This window comes from Amia ocellicauda, chromosome 8 (genome assembly GCF_036373705.1).
Source record: "Amia ocellicauda isolate fAmiCal2 chromosome 8, fAmiCal2.hap1, whole genome shotgun sequence".
NCBI lineage: Eukaryota > Metazoa > Chordata > Actinopteri > Amiiformes > Amiidae > Amia > Amia ocellicauda.
The window spans coordinates 19923215-19941278 of NC_089857.1; the positions used below are offsets into that span (position 1 = coordinate 19923215).

Here is an 18064-nt window from a genome sequence, read left to right on the forward strand (position 1 = left end):
AGTTCAGCTGTTAACACCAAAAAAGCTCAACCACCATAAAATGCCTCTTCTGTTTTTTATTGAAAAGAAGAAGGCTCTATGGGGAGGATTTATCTGCTTCCCTTCAACTACATTACCAGAGAGAACTAAAAAATGAATTGCACTTCACTGATACATTAGGTATATTATATTTAATTTAGGGATATATATATATATATATATATATATATATATATATATATATATCCAAACAAAATGTATGCATTCCAAAATGTATGTACAGCATTGTAATATACATAATAAATATATATTTATCTCAAACTACCCTCCATACCCACCCCCCACTAACACCAAACTGCTGTGGAAACCCCCAACAAAAGTAAAGCAGATTGTAATTGTAAGTATCCAAGTATCCAACAACGATCTCTCTCTGTCATAGATTGTGGGTTGCTATTGTCTCTTTCATTAAAGCTCAAAACGCCGATATCATCTTATTTCCAGTGTGATTCCAGTGAAATTGTAACTCAGGGTTGCAAAGCATCTTTTGACCAAAGTGTGCAAAATTATTATCTTTTAGAAATCATATGTTTGTAAATGTTCACAGCACAAAAAAAAAAAACACCCTTAATTTAATGTAATTTACTTTAAAGTACTGATAAGAGCCTTCTATTTCAACTGACCTTCACTCTTGCTTTCACTGGATGGTTAAATGTTTTGGATTACAAAGATGCTCGATGGCTAATAATATAATGTACTGATAACCCACATAATTTTTAGATGATGTAGTTTAATATATACAAGCCTGTATCTAAAATATTACACTGTACCTTGCCCTAGAGATCATATCTTGCTTATAATCCTTCCAAAAGCCAACAATGACATGGTTTCTGAATCAAATGACAAAACAATGTGCACCGTATGTGTGTTTCACTTCAACACATATTCAAATATATTTTCTTCTGTTATTACATGGGTCAAGCTTATATAATCTTATGATACACAGCAGAAAACAGCAGAAAAAAAAACTGGATTGCAAGAGCTTATATCTTCTTAAAGAAAATGCATACAACCAAGAATTGAACAGAGTATCTGAATCATAATGGAAATTGGATGAATCAAGCGGCATAGCAAAAGGTATTTGAAGATTTTATAGAAACAATGTCACATCGATAAATGGCCATTCAAATATTCTCAACCACAACAGAATGTATCTCCTATATCCGTCCGTGCATTGATTATTTTCATTAGTATCCATCAGTGTATGCATTTGCTGCAGGAATACCAATTGCCCCCACATGACCTGCATGAGAATCTAATATGAGGCCCAAGAAGTCTGCGATGCTTTCATTGGTAGCCCTCAGCTCTGGCTCTCTGTCTAACAATAACTGAAAAAGAGCCGAGCTGTTTGACACTCCAGACATGTGCACTAAAAAAGATTCGGGACCAGTCATTCCCACATGGAGAAGAGGGCTCCGGAGAAGCTCTCTGAAAGACGTCTCAAAATGCACTGCGTTGACAATGATCTGAGCCACGAGAAATGGCACAGACATGCCACCGGTTACTCCAATGCCGAGAATCTCGTCCTCGCTTTTGAGCTTTAGCACTGAGGGACAGTTACAGGAAAGGGAGCTCGCTGCAGAATGCATTGTGACATCACTGAGGGTAACTCCGGTTGAAGGCAAGAAGCGTTTCGATCCAAATGAACTGTTGAGTGAGGCAGAGATTATTAAAACATTACCACTGCTGTCTAGTACCCCGATATGACTCCCCGCTGTATTTAATGCAAATAGATCTCCAGGGCTTTGGTGTTCCATAGGCAAGCTATTACTATAAATTAGCTTGGCTGAGTTTAAAAGATTGATGTACGAGGAAGCGGTACTGTTAAGATCTGCAACACTCCAAAGGGACAGGTTCTGCTCGCCGGCTTCCTTTAATACATCTGATATTATCCTTCCAGAAACTGGCGAAGCGGCTGTAAAGACTGTATACGTCTCCTTTTCCACAATAAGAGGGTCATTGATTTCTCCTCCACACCGCTGAACGTTCCTAACAAAATCTTGCTGCTCTATCTGAGGAAGATCTGCAGCCAATTTCATGGCAAGCGTTTCTGGGAAAGGTGCATCGTTTAACATTAAAACACTGACACTCCGTAAAAGCTCAGATAAGTTGTGGTTAGTGACGTTCGAGCCTTCGCCTTTAATGGCTCCATTCTCATCACAGAAAAGGTCACACAATCGCGATGAGTGTATTTGGGCCTGGTTACGTTTTAATGCTCTGGCAAGAGATTCATCAATGGAAAATCCATCCTTTGCCAGCCGTATCGCACTCTCAAACAATTTGGTATAGTTTAGATTTCCAAAATGTTGGTGTAGCAGTTTAAGAGTCTGAAGGGTGGCTGGAACTCCGTACATGGTTGATGGTGTCTCAGGACAAAGCGACTGTATTGCTTTTGAAATCCCAGAGGTTCCATTATAATGTATGGCCGAAAATACTCCACCTTGAAGATACAAAATAAAAATATAACATTTTATGAGGGAATGTACAAAATTAATGCCTTCTACTTTGTTTCCCAATTGCAATGATTTTTACATTGAAGATACATATATATGTGACAAACACAAAGTATTTCGAAGTTCCCATCAATTGCAATACACTTTTGCCAGCACTGAACCAGGCACTGTATTTTCAGTTTCTATGAACTCTTCATTACATTCTAAGATAGGACAGAAGAGCATTGTTTAGCCGATTCCACATATACTCAACATAGACACTAATCAATGCTAAATTCTGTGCACTGTGGCTCCACTCAAGACTTATGAGCGAACATCATCTCACAATTGTTTTTAAGTCCTTCTGCTGCTATGAAAGATTAAATAATTAAAAATGTTGCATGAATTTGGCACTGGAGTTTTTGGTTTGCTGTCATTTCTCGTAATGTTCTCTGTGCTAAACTGCTTAGACATTCATGATTTGGCTCATAGAATTCCTTGTAAATGATTCTCAGTGTGATTTAGCTTCCAGGCTCCACTGGAGAAAGTGTTTTAAGGCTAGTGAAGGCTAGTAAATCCAAGTCCTTCACAGCAGAGCTAGTCAAAATTATTTCTACTTAATGAACATAACCATAAAAATGACAAATTGCTTTTTCAACAAGTCTTTAAAGTTGTGATATAAATATACAATGTCTATTTACATAATTTTTAAAGGCCTATAAATCTGTAATTCTAGCAGAATTCTGTATCAGCATTCTAATACTAATGGTTTTATTAATAGAAACAATCATTAATTGCCCTACATAACGATGCGATTTACAATCCTTCTGAGACCTTGTACATAAGCTCTGCGTAATGCTGTTTGGGCATGCTTATTGAGACCACACACATTTACCACCTTAGTGTTTTAAAACTGAATTTATGTAACAGCAAGTTATGTCTGTGGCTTAAAATGGATGCGAGCTTGCATTATACAGATTACATTTGACCTTTAACCCTGGACACAATGCATCATCACTTAAGATACAACATTTTCTAATTGTATAATACTCCTAATGTCATTAATACAGTGAAATAGATTTGTACAATATGGATGTGTTCCCAATGATTGGAAAATATGGTAGTTTCTCCATTCATGCAGGTGTGCACATGTTTGTACTTAAACAAATTAATTTTATTTGTTGTATAAAACATATATAATTGTTGGTTGATTAGAAATTAAAATGATAAACTTGAGTAAAACTATATTTTGAAATGTGTATATTTAGATAGTATTCTGTTCAAGATGGTATTCTGTGAATAAATAAATTCACTAGGATGAATAATTACAAAGCCAAGCCCAGATATTTAATTTCAGTTTTTAATTTAATTTAAATGGATCAATTTAATGATACAAAAGGACCTAATTAATCACATTGCAGCAAACTGCACTTGAATGCAAAACAATCTTAAATATTGGGTCAGCTTCTGTGTGTCTCCTATTTTTTTCTCGATTGCTGGAAAATCAAGGGTTTGTATTTATTTAAATTTTTTTAGCTGTTTTTGAAGTTCCTATTGTTGGGCAGCAGTCTGGGTATACAGCTCTGGAAAAATTTAAGAGACCACTGAAAATGTGTACATGTGTGGCAAGCCATTCCACTCCATTCATATTTTTATTTGGAATTTGGGACACATGGTGTCAGTAGTTTATAGAATAAAACAAACATGTTCATTTTACCCAAACACATACCTATAAATAGTAAAACCAGAGAAACTGATCATTTTGCAGTGGTCTCTTAATTTTTTCCAGAGCTGTACATTAGGGTATCATCATTGACCTGTTCCATTGTGAACTAGTCATACATATCATGATGAATGATTTAAAATCAAGTCCATTCCTGATGTTTAAATCTAAATGTCTACTCGTTTATGGGGCGTCTTCTCACCTACTCCAGCTGTTTGTGGATGAACAACTCCAAGGCAAAGAAGAGCAGCTATTCCTGCATCCGCTGCACTCCCCCCATCGACAAGAATTCCCCGGCCAACCCCAGAACAGACAGCTAAAAGGCAAAACAGATAGTTTTCTTCAGTGGGTGTGTCTGTACAGGGGAAATTCAGAAGAAAATTTCCAGAATGGACTTTTACCAATATTTCAAAGTGTTCCTGCAATCTGAATGCTTCCTCTTATAAAAAATATTTTCTCACGAATTCGAGTAAAGACTCCGTAGCTATTGCTAGTTAATCATATTTTTTTCCCCTAATTTCAGTTTTCATCTCCAAAAAATTCTGGCACCGTAGTTTCAGTTAAACTCACTGCTTCACTGAGTTCTACTATGTTTAATATACAGCCAGAACATTGTCGATTACAGTGACTTCCATTGCACCGAAAACACTAATGATCTTTTCCCTCTTCAGACTGAGAAATTAATCTTTCTTGTATTTCAACTTGAAGAAAGAGGGTTATCAAGCATGTACAGATTAATAAAAAAAATATCTTATAAGAGTAGCTGTAGCAAAGAAAGCAAAATAGTAATACAGAACAAAACAACGACAACAAATACACAGCAAATGCCATAGTGTATTAAAAACCTATTCTATGGCCTACCTGAGTCTGTAATCACAACGCCATGATGGTACAATGAGGAATGGTGCTCGTCGGCATGCTCGTCTGCTTCCTCTCCCAAGTGACTGTGGTCCTCTGGGTTTCCTGTATCTCCATGGTGATGGTCCCCATCTCCTCCATCATCATGATGGTCCTGACCTTCTTTGGTCTCACTATTCCAAATATCCCCTGCAGATGCCGAGTGATTATGGAAGTCATTATCTGTCTGCAGGCAGCCGTGCAATTCACAAAAGACCAAACCTAGCGCCACAGTCAGGAACACTAAAGCTGCAGCTACTCGAACCCAGGTGTGTCTCTCTTTTTGCTGTATTGTTCGACGTGCTGAGGTGCTAAAACATGAAAGAAAAAAAACATGATTAAATATGAGTTACATTTTGCTCTGAGCACTGTTTAGTGTGGACCTTCATGAACTAAAAAGAAAAAGGATTGCATTAAAATCAATGTGCAAGGAAAAGAGAGGTCATATACTTCATCAGACTTCTAAAATCATAACCTTCAGTCACCATAGATTTCTATCTGTCTCCTTTTCATAATTATATTCAGATATATCAAAATACCACTGCATCTAAGCAGAACATGAAAATTGCTTGAACTAATTTATTTCTCACTCAATGTTCTTCAGGGTCTGCTAATAACGCTGTCTCCAAAACAGACGCAGAGACAGACTGAATTAGAAACAGAAGCCTCTGTCTGGTTCAAATGTCATATGGAAGACTGACACACTTAAAAGTCAATGGATACGTGCTATACCTAGAAATGGAGATGCGGGTGTCAAGGTATCAAAAGCATCCAAGCACTTTTCTTTGTACCAACCCTCAGTAAGAACACATAATCTTTTATTGAAATCTAAGCTGGCCACTAATTTAAAACAAATGGGTTTAAAAAAATGATATATACATATACAGACGGGTGACAAATTAAAGGATTAATTTCAAAGAATTAAACATAAAGTGTCTCAATAAGTTGTTGGGCCACCACGAGCCACCAGAACAGCTTCAATGCTCTTGGCACAGATTCTACGAGTCTCTGGACTCTACTGGAGTGATGAACAACATTCTTCCAAAAGATATTCCCTCATTTGGTGTTTTGATGATGGTGGTGGAGAGCGCTGTCTAACATGCCGGTCCAAAATCTCCCATAGGTGTTCAATTGGGTTGAGATCTGGTGACTGCGAAGGCCATAGCATATGATTCACATCATTTTCATACTAATCAAACCATTCAGTGCCCCCTCATGCCGTGGGGATGCAGGCATTGTCATCCTGGAAGAGACCACTCCCACCAGCATAGATGTTGACACTATCATCCTATGTTTCACCATAGGATAAAGGTGATCACTTTGGTGATAATTTGCAGTGACCCTTCCCTTTAAGGGGACAAGTCGACCCAAACTATGACAGGAAAATAACTCAGCATAACAAAGCCTCCGGACCCCCTCACTGTAGGGGTCAAGCAGTCAGGCCTGTACCGTTCTCTTGGTGTCGCCACACATTCTTATGGGGATGTGCTTGTTTGAATATAATGTTGTCTCTACACGTTTAGCTCTTCCTAATATCTCTTAACAGAAACGTGTATTTATTACGCTGTTTACAATCATGTATAGCAGAAAGAATAAAATAGTCCTCTCCATGTCAGGCTGTATCACTCATAGTGTTGTTCTCTGTTTCTGTTTTTAAAACTAAACACAAACCACACCCACAGTCGCTCTTCTCCTCCCATAAGAGGGACGGATTTCACAACAGCCTGGTTTTAAAGAAAAAGCTCTGGGACGCGTCCAGCACGGCACGGCACGACACGGACGCTTAAGCCAGTGGATCCGAGGCATTAGATCCTTTCCTCTTACCATCTTGATCCAAAATCAGGTCAACTGGGCCTGCTTAGCATTTGTATACATGCCACAGAGCATAATAGGATGTTAATTGCTTAATTGTATCATGCAGTTGTTTGAAGGCATCTGCATTCGTTATGTTCCTCCACTCATTTATTCAGGTTTTTCCTTTAATTTGTCACCCATCTGTACATGGGAACCAAGCTAAACTGAGCTTATTCGAACAACATATGATGTGCCGATGACATTGTCATGTTCGCAAAAACGCCTGAAGCTTCAATTTTAAGAACACTCAGATGCCAGAAAACTGGACTTAACTGGACCTGAGTAAAACCAAAGTCATGTTTAACAGCTTTTTAAAATCTAAGAAAATTGAAGTAGATCAATGGATACTCTAAGAAGTCATGTCTACCCTGGACGTCAAGTCAGCACAGACAGAAAAATTTATGGAAGAAATCAAAATAGTAAAAATGGGATGGAGTGCATTAGGAAGAAATGGCACACTGTTGAAAGGAAATCTATGCACTTGCCTGAAGAGAAAAGTATTTGATCAATGCGTACTACCAGTGCTCACTTATGGCTGTGAGACCTCGTCACTTAATGCAAAAATGATACAGAAACTGTGGCCGGCACAAACAAGCAAATATGTCTGCATGGAATAACAAGAAGGGACAGAAAAATAAATGAATGGATCCAAGAACAACCCAAAATATGTGACATCATCGAAAGAGTGAAAATGTTAAAAGCGCAATGAGCCAGACACACTGCAGAAGAATGGATCAAAGATGGACAAAGGAAGATATTGAATGGATCCCAAGATATGAAAAAAGACCTCATAGAAGATGGGAAGATTAAATAATAAACTTTGCAGGGGTGATGTGGAAAAGAGAAGCTGTAGATCTAAGCAAGTGGAGCATCATCCAGCAGTGAACTGATATGGGCTGTTGGTGATAGTGGAGGTGATACCTGCATTTATTTGACTTAAAACCTACACTGGGAAGCAGGTATTCTCAAGAAATCCACATAATTATTGAAGTGGACATTTTGTCTTCAATACTATGCATGTAGTGAAGGGTGCTTAAAGTGGGTAAGATAATGATTACATGTATCTACATTGCATAATCAGATACAGTACTTGTATCATTTAGAGTAAATATGGTAATTGACTTTTACTAAATTAGTTCTGAGTGGGCAAGATATAAATTACTTTCAAAATGAACTTACAGCTAGGTTTCTGCATTGATCACTTTAAAAGTCTCAATTAAAAAAAAAATCATAACAATTAAGTTTTCATATTTTCTGGTTCTAATCTATATCAGTTTAGTTTCATTTTATGGAAACAGATTGTGAATGTTTCAGTATAGCAGTCCAAGCTTCATCTTGCAGTTATCACTGCTTGTGTGCAGAGAGAATCTGTTAATGATAAACACATTTCAGTGTGTACGCAATCTGGGAGACTAGATTAGGGTCCAAGGACGCAGTTGTATTTTTATAAGCAACTGATTTACAGCCAAATGCTTTGCAATAAACTCACTGAGATGTTTCCCAAAAATAAAAGGATCATGTCTGAACTATTTTAAATTCTTTCAAAATGCACTTACCATTTCCACTGAAACACAGAACACAATCATATATCTGGACGATGCTGAGGTGTTAATACAAGGAGGCTGCTTTAAAACCAGCAATGTAACCTGGCACATTCCTCACTGCGATGAAGCAGGTTTTGTCAGATTTCTGTTCGGCAACTGGTGGCATTCAGTTTCTTCTATTAGTTCATTTTCTGAGATATGAAAAAAATTAGAAACAGGAAAGGGGAATATTTGGCCACTTAAATAAAGAGTCCCTCAATGGACCTAAATGCACTGTGATTTTAATATGCCAACTAGGTATGATATTCAATATAGAGAATTAAAGGGGAATAGGTGTAAATAGCCTTGATCATTGCTCCCTTTCTTACTCTTGTTATGTATCTAGGGGATTGTTTTAATATTGCCACGATACAGCTTTTGTGAATGTGATCATAAAACATTTCCAAGTGCACTGAACTGAGAGAATAAAGTAATGAAAACTATGAATTCGCTGCATGTAATGAATGCCACCTTGTGTCGCTGTGCTGCGGCGTGTAACCCATATACACACTTATTTAACCCCAGTCCTCAGAAGAAGAGCACAGTTTGCAGGCCTGGTCCCTGACCCAGCGCAGGTGAGCTGGACTTACGGGCGCAGCATCGCCGTCACCCCGTCTCCCTCGCCCGCCGGCCCGGCGCTGTCACTCCCTCCCTCATCGCTGTCGTCCCACTCACTGCGCACCTTCTCATATCGCACTGAGAAATCGTTCACCATCTTCTTAGCCCTGTTTCTCGCAGATAGAAATCTTCCCGAGACTTACATTTTCTTTTAAATATATGTATGTATATAATACGCACTCTGATGTCGCTCTTCCTGCTTTTCCACTCTCAACGGTGTTTGTATGGCAACCACAGCACAACCTGACACCACGCCCTTAGCTGACACCGCAGCTTCCCACGCAATTAGCAGCAGCAGGGCTAGTGCTTTCTGTACTTAAAACTGTATACACTCACCTAAAGGATTATTAGGAACACCATACTAATACTGTGTTTGACCCCCTTTCGCCTTCAGAACTGCCTTAATTCTACGTGGCATTGATTCAACAAGGTGCTGAAAGCATTCTTTAGAAATGTTGGCCCATATTGATAGGATAGCATCTTGCAGTTGATGGAGATTTGTGGGATGCACATCCAGGGCACGAAGCTCCCGTTCCACCACATCCCAAAGATGCTCTATTGGGTTGAGATCTGGTGACTGTGGGGGCCAGTTTAGTACAGTGAACTCATTGTCATGTTCAAGAAACCAATTTGAAATGATTCGACCTTTGTGACATGGTGCATTATCCTGCTGGAAGTAGCCATCAGAGGATGGGTACATGGTGGTCATAAAGGGATGGACATGGTCAGAAACAATGCTCAGGTAGGCCGTGGCATTTAAACGATGCCCAATTGCCACTAAGGGGCCTAAGTGTGCCAAGAAAACATCCCCCACACCATTACACCACCACCACCAGCCTGCACAGTGGTAACAAGGCATGATGGATCCATGTTCTCATTCTGTTTACGCCAAATTCTGACTCTACCATCTGAATGTCTCAACAGAAATCGAGACTCATCAGACAAGGCAACATTTTTCCAGTCTTCAACTGTCCAGTTTTGGTGAGCTTGTGCAAATTGTAGCCTCTTTTCCTATTTGTAGTGGAGATGAGTGGTACCCGGTGGGGTCTTCTGCTGTTGTAGCCCATCCGCCTCAAGGTTGTACGTGTTGTGGCTTCACAAATGCTTTGCTGCATACCTCGGTTGTAACGAGTGGTTATTTCAGTCAAAGTTGCTCTTCTATCAGCTTGAATCAGTCGGCCCATTCTCCTCTGACCTCTAGCATCAACAAGGCATTTTCGCCCACAGGACTGCCGCATACTGGATGTTTTTCCCTTTTCACACCATTCTTTGTAAATTCTTTTCACCCTGGAACAGAGGAGACTACATGGGGACTTGATCCAAGTCTTCAAAATCATGAAAGGCATCGACCACATCAAACCAGAGGAGCTTTTCCAGATCAGCAGGGACACACGGACCCGGGGACACAAATGGAAATTGGGCTTCAAGGCATTCAAGACTGAAAACAGGAAACACGTCTTCACACAGAGAGGCATCACAATCTGAACAAACTCCCCAGCGATGTGGTTGAAGCTGAAAGTTTGGGAACATTTAAAAATAGACTGGATAGGATCCTTGGATCACTTAGATATTAATGGACACCAAACGAGCACGATGGGTCGAATGGCCTCCTCTTGTTTGTAAACTTTCTAATGTTCTTATGTTCTTACACTTCATTGGCATTAACAAAGATCTGAAACACATGCAGATCAATTTGGGACAACAGTGTCATGTTATTTCCTTTAGGTTTAGCTTTGACCCAGAGTCACCATCCTTTTCACCCTTTCCTCCCCATGTCGCCATTGCTGATAAACTCTTGTATCTTGCAACTCTAATGTAATTGTTTTCTATGTTTCTATTCAGCAGCATTCACATGTCACTTAATGGATACTGTTATTAAAGCAATATTTTCTTCTTGCCATTCCTACTAGAAAAGCGTGTGCTTTCCCCACAATGCCGGAGAGATCACATGATGAGTCTGCAAATTGAGCTCGAGGTGATGAAGGATGGTGCATTTATGGTAAAAGGATTGTATTGGAATATATTTCTTTGATTTCTGAGGAATCTAATTAGCAGGTTTTCTGATTGCACTCTTGACCTCAAATGTTATTCAGTGCTTAATGTGTATTAGAGGTCTCTGAACATTTCTAAACCCCATGGTCACTAACTGTAAAAATCTTCACTTATTTCTTGTACAATATGTACAGATAGCCTTGCAGGCAATTGATATATTACTGAATATGAAGTCGTTCAACCAATTTGTTTTAATTGAAACCAGCAAACTTGTTGTTGAAAGTTGTTAAAAGGATATAGGGCAGGAAGGCTAAACACATAGCAAAGCATCAGTGACAGCTCCCGATGTGATTGGTATGCATTTCAGTGATTTTTTTTAGTTATGACTGTGCTTTGGTGATTGATCTTATTTGTTTTTCAGATATGAGCTAAGGCTTACTCTTTAAAATGTTGATGTTGACTGAAACTAAATACAAGTCCTATAGAACAGCATGTCCTTTCATTATTGTTGTCAGGTTGCACAAAATCCAGAGACTTGAATGATTATATGTTGTCAGCCAAAGATGACATCCGTGGTGCTTTGTGCTTTGGTTCAATAATAAAACATGGCAATTCCTTGCAGTGCCTTCTGCACAGTTTCAGTAAAACATCAGAAAATAAAAGCACTCACATCTTGCTAGTTTTCAAAGACATTTAAGTGCACACAAATAGTGGGACATAGCAACATCTAATGTGGTAAAACAAAAGCAGACACCCCAGAGTATTACAGGTCTATGACACTTCTCCCCACTCTACATTCATCCAGTAGGTAGTGTCTTGTATTGTGAGTCAACTGCACAATGTTATGATGACTCCAAGCAAGCAGCAATTACATTTCATCCCCAGGGAGCACAATGAAGTCCTAGGGCACCTTCTTCAAAAAGCAAAATTATCAGAAAACCTAAACAGGTGGTAAACACAATTTATCTGGCTTTGCAAATATTTTACAAGTATTATACAAATAAGCTGTGCCAGTTACATGTTATTGGCTTTCTAATCAGAAAACAGGATTTCAGATCTGACAGAAGTGAAACAACCTCTAAAGAGAAATAAAACTAATCCTACCACTCCAACAAAATTGCCTCCAAACAAAAGTCTGTATAATGTCTTTTCAGCTAAGCTGTTACATCTGGATCAAGCTGAACATCCCTCATCAAGATCCCAGTCACGTCACCGATCTGGTGACAGCTGTTCAACTACAGATTTGGATCTATAACGCTTTATCAGTGTAAAGTGAAACATGTTCATTTAAACATTGTCTATTAAGTGTAATGCAATTAAAAAGATAGCTGTGGGCAGTGCAAGCCACCAGTACTGTTTTTGAAACTAATGATGATGATGATTATTATTATTATTAAGTGGGAAATAAATGAATCAGTCTAAAAAAAACCTAAAAATAACACGGCAATCATATTTATATCAGTCAATTGTCTGCAAATATCATATATGTATTCAATTAGAATACAATGTTTGCAGACAGATGAGAAATATGAATGTAATTATTGTGTTATTGGGTATTGTGTTATTCTGCAAGAAAGATTGCTCTTCGGTGTAAATTGCAGAATTAAAAATAAGAAGTGATAATGCTGAAGCCTTTTTCCACCAGTACCTGGGTTGTGAATTGGCCAGGTCACTGCAAACATCATGTGTACTTTAAAAAACATATGAGAAATGGAAAAAACATCAGTGTATCAGAGGAAATTAAATGTCCTTAGAAAGTCCTTCTATATTCATATTACAGTACCAATACCCATCCTATTACACACCAAGTAGTAACAAAAAGTGGCACAAAAATGTTAAAGAAATATAAGATCAAGAGACAATACAGATAAGCAGACACTGCTACAAAAGGAATATTCTTCTCACAGATAATCCATTTTGCCGTGACGTGTGACACTTCACAGATTTGATAAACACCTCATTGACAAGCAAGAGTCCAGAGCAATCACCCTTATCTATACAAACAAATGCTGTTCTACAACTTATGAAACTAAGTGTTATCTCAAATATGCAATACAGATCAACACTGATTGGACAACATACATCAATAAGCAGGTTTAAGGAATATTTATTATACAAAAAGAAACGAAATGATGCCTTCTACATGCCATAGCTTGGTTTAGTTGCAACAAACCTGCCAGTTAATTTTAATAATAATTTATTCTAGGACATATATTATAACATGAATACACAAAGAAAATGGGCATCAAGGCGCAGTGATGGTTTTCTCACGCATTACCAGTTTAGCCAGTTGCTTTGAAATCCAAATGGAGTTCAGCAGTTTATTTATGCAGGGGGCACCCTTGAAACTGCCGTACAGTAATTTGAATGAATTTGTCATACATTTGCAAATCATCAGAATCCTTGCATCACATTACTAGGGTGAGGAGCATGCATTTCTAAAGTGAAAACACAGATGGAGAGTAGATTGTATATTCATCTTGTGTAAACAATGGTGGATCTCCACAGAAATGTTCTCAACTTCACAAGATATCACGCTGTCGGCTCTTGATGTAATCCTCAACCATGACACTGTGAGAGGAAATGGCCAAATGATGTCCAGACATACTCTGCTAACAATTATTTAGTTGTTCTTGGAAGAAGAAAACAATTCTAAGAAACACATTTACAAATAAATACGTAATCTATGTGACTGATGTATTTATTTATTGAAGAAATACCACATGATTCACATTGAGATCAGGTTTGGCTTGAAAGGTTGAAACTAATACATACAAATAATGCTAAATGCCATATAATAGCATATACAATACTTTTGTGCGTGTCATTGTAAGGTGCTGATGTTTGTAGCTGATGGATTCTGTTACAAAATCTTAATCAAAAAAATTAAAAGATCCAGAATGCATTCCCGTAGAGCTACTGTCAATAATATTTCTGACAGTACAAGCAAAGACTAGAACAAAGCACAGCAAACTTTGATCTGTGCACAAAGGATGTGTCACTGCTAGAAAACCAGGAACACAAATTCCAGCAGGTATTTAAATTAATGTTGACATCAATGTGATAAGTACAGCTAGCAAAACTGAACATTTTATGTGAATCAGGAAACTTAATAAGAAAATATTTGCATATTTGTTTTTAATTCTAATACAAAAAGATGATTTCTAGTGTATTGTTTCATACTGTAATTATAGTATTGAAGTCTAAGGAGGACGTTACTGTACTGTATTATATGTATTATATGAGTACCTTTCATTCAGAATCAAAGTGTGATTCAATGATTTAAGTAATCTCAATATGTATCACACATTCAACTAAAATATGCACAACAATATTGAAGATATTTAGGTATTTATGGGTAGTAGGCTTTCTGTTTCTCGTGTTGGTGTTTGGCAATGAATTGGGTGTGTTGTGCCTTTAAACACTGTCTTGTGTGTTCTGGCCAAAGGTTGAATATGTTTACCCTGCAGTGAGGCCAGCTCTGTGTGTGTTAACTGATTAAAAAGTGATCAGTTCTGATTACACTGCTTAATAAATACCTAAGCTGGCTAGCAGCCAACCAAAAATGAGCCATGGTTAATGATGCCTAAAGCTCAATCTAATTAAACGCAGTACAATGCATCACAAACTAACTCATCTGTAGGGTCCTGCATTTCCCACGACTTTTGAAACCATATTTCAGTCATGCAAAACACAGGATCTGTCTCGTCTGATATATATTTTTATTAGCTCAATTTACAATTCTTTCACAGATTTTTATTAAAGGACGTCCCTGAGCAATCCACATCCTCGATTTCTCTATATCTCTGCAATTTGTCATCACATGTGTGTGTGTATATATATAGTTCATACTGAATTCATTTTGGATAGGTATAAAGGTGAAGACTGAGTATTGCACATGACTTGAACTCAACCCATCTGCAGTTCTGTCAGGCCAGAAGAGATACATGTAGCTTGAACCCAAGAGGTAGAGGTGGAACGATATCAATATATTGATATTCACACAAAATTGAATGCAAAACCCTTCCAATGCCCACTACAACTAGGATTAAAGATTATGGGGCATTCTTTTGCAATATATCTGACCATCAGATTAACCTCAAATGTTAGCAGGTCTCATTTGACACTCAAGGGGAAAGCAGAGACTGCATTCTCTAACATAAATATAACCCATGAAGAGCGAGATCCAGAACCCTTTGGACAGCTTACTGTTATTCTGCTAATTGGTGAAACTAAGCTCTCCAGTGAACAGCATGCCAGCCAGGACAGCCCTTATTCAATGCATTTCATCCCACAGGACCTGATACGGCCTCAATAAGCAGAAAGCTGATTAGGTTAGTTACCTCCTGGAGCAAAGGCATATTTCTTGTACCACACAGCCGAAGCGTTTCACTGCCCATCATGAAGCTGCCAAGAAAGCTCCAGGGAGTGTCCCATTCTTTGTTCTCACTTTTATTTTTCACACTTCATGAACACGGAACTTTATAATGAACAGTTGCGAGCTGTTTACTGTGCTGATTCTTTCTGCAGGCATTTTTAACCGAAAGACAAATCTTTGTTTTCCTCCGTTTCCCTTGTGTGAACGAATTGCATCCGGCCTTCAATTTCAAGTGCAATGTTTCAAAATTAGGCCCCTTTCCATCTTACTGCTAAATTAATTTGGATTTCATTTTCATTTTATACATGGGAACACGAATATGTACCTGGAGTTCCAATGAAAAACACAAAAGGCATCATGTAAATCGAACAACTGCATGCTGTATACTGATTACATGAATAGCTCCCCACTGCGAGAAAGCACACAATGAATAATGCCAGCTCACAGTTAGCTTCAGTGCAGTCTATGTGTGTGAGGATGCACAGTACATTTAAAGTGTGCAGGCTGTTCATACTCAGTGTACAGAGCATTGTGTTGCTTCATTCATTATTGATGCAAATACTTAAATGCATTTCTGTGGTGTTAGTGAAATGTTCATATTAGGAGATTTGGAATCCACATCTGTGATACAATCTGTTAAATTGGTTCTGGCCCCATGGCCTTAATAATTTAGTGAAAGCTGTATTTATTATTTAGACTAACATGTCACTTGATTTAGTGAAGCAAAAGTATTAGGGGCCTGGAATGAAAACCGTATTTAAAGCAAAAGAAGCTCTCAACATTTTGTATGTAAGATTTGTTAAATTATAAAATGACATGGTATGCATGTAAACGCTATAATATCATCCAAATAAGTTGAATAAGTTCATACCGGAAAATACGACTCACTGGGCAGCAGTGTGGAGAAGTTAGGGCTCTGGACTCTGGAGCAGGGGGTTGTGGGTACAATCCTAGGTGGCGGACTTGTACTCTTGAGAAAGATACTCTACCTAGAATGCTCCAGTTAAAACCCAGCTGAGTAAATGGGTAATTGTATGTAAAAAATAATGAGATATAGTGTAACAATTGTAAGTCACCCTGCATAAGAGTGTCTGCTAAGAAATATTATAATAGCTTTTGTTTCTGGTAAGCCACATGGAACCAGTCGAAATTCTCTTTGGAATCAAATTAAATGAAAATGAATGTGTAGAAAAAAGGCAGCAAGGTTACGAAAAGGTAGAGAAGTATAGTGCAGCTGACGGATTCTCTTTGTGAATCAGTTTCTTTAGCTTACAAAACAATGAGTGTATGGTCGTTATGACTATTTTTTGCCACATGCTAGCAGTTCCTAATGTTGGCTGCGTTACAATAGACCCATAGAGTTAAAAAAACAAAACAAAAAAAACTAGTTGGGTTTCTAAATCACCATGGCAAGATTTGTCAGAATAATAGCAAAATCCCCCTTTGTAACCATTGTGCAGCCACAGATTCTGGTCCAATTCAAAATATCGTGAAATTCTTAGGCCAATGTGACACAGCAAAAATGGACAGATCTGGATGCTTCAACAGGATTTATAAGATTAAAACTAGAATAGACTGAATAGAATAGTATTAGACACAACCTATGTAGAAATTCAAATCTTTTATTTTTCATGTTGGTAGCTGCCGTCCCTTTCATTTTTTCTCCTTTTGTAATACTAAGGGTTTTTTTTGTTATTAATGTTTCGAATGTCACAGAGGGATTACACAGGTTTTTGCTTTAGTTTTCAAAGCTAAAAGAGTGAGTCTTTAGGAGTCTGTTCTTTTATTATTTTAAGCAAATTTGTCATCCTCCCACAGAGCAAATGCTCAGAGGGCTTGTGAGATGGGGGTTTTGTGATAAGAGTTCTGATCTTCAACCCCTTGAGCTCCTTTGGTCAACCACTGACAGCAGTTTGATATGTATGACAAACACGCAAAGCAGGCACACGCACACACAAACATCCCTTCAAATACCGAAATAAAAATGAACCAAATAAATGTATACAAATAGTCAACATTTCAGCAATGTTTTCCATTTCTCAATGAAGGGATTTACATATCAGAAGCTAACTTTTTACAACAGTACAGAGCTGGCAAGTCAATTTGCACTTTATATAACTGTTTCATTATGCTGCTTACTCATACATTGCTAGAACTCTGGTTGTTTATTTGTGATTTCTCCTATGCCCCCTTACTTTAGCTTTACCTATTGGAATAGGATGTATGATTTGTGTTTTATATTAACTGTATATTTTACCTTGTGCACTTCTGTAATTTTTAAACTGAAATTGTATTATGCTTGCTCTGAAATTTGTACTGTATAATTGCACTTTTGTACTGCTCTTGTTGGATTAGGGCGTCTGCCAAGAAATAAATGTTAATAATAATAATTGCATCATCTGAGACCTATGTAATTTACATAATAAAGAACTGAACGTTTGTAATAACCCGTTGTTTGAGGGTAAGATGTTAGAAGCAGCATCTGTTTAAGTGTGTGTGTGTGGGGGGGGGGGGGGTTGGGGGGTGTCAAAAAAACGTTTAGCTTCACTTA

General features: G+C 37.9%; 1 protein-coding gene across 1 annotated transcript; it reads right to left on the reverse strand.

Annotated features, from left to right (window-relative positions):
• Window positions 1–244: 244 nt before the first annotated feature.
• ggt6 (gamma-glutamyltransferase 6) lies at window positions 245–9379 on the reverse strand. Its single transcript, XM_066710591.1, has 4 exons — window positions 9116–9379; window positions 5053–5399; window positions 4394–4507; window positions 245–2476 (listed from the first exon to the last, which is right to left on the reverse strand). The coding sequence occupies exons 1-4, from the start codon at window positions 9238–9240 to the stop codon at window positions 1224–1226; spliced, it is 1839 nt and encodes a 612-aa protein (XP_066566688.1). The 5' UTR covers window positions 9241–9379; the 3' UTR covers window positions 245–1223.
• Window positions 9380–18064: the final 8685 nt, after the last annotated feature.

Excerpts from the sequence above, each read along its gene's own strand:
- ggt6 (XM_066710591.1), bottom strand. The coding sequence starts at position 9,240 with ATGGTGAACGATTTCTCAGTGCGATATGAGAAGGTGCGCAGTGAGTGG. Across the intron at positions 4,508-5,052 it reads CGTTGTGATTACAGACTCAG|CTGTCTGTTCTGGGGTTGGC; the intron begins GTAGGCCATAGA and ends TTTGCCTTTTAG. Across the intron at positions 2,477-4,393 it reads TCCACAAACAGCTGGAGTAG|GTGGAGTATTTTCGGCCATA; the intron begins GTGAGAAGACGC and ends TGTATCTTCAAG.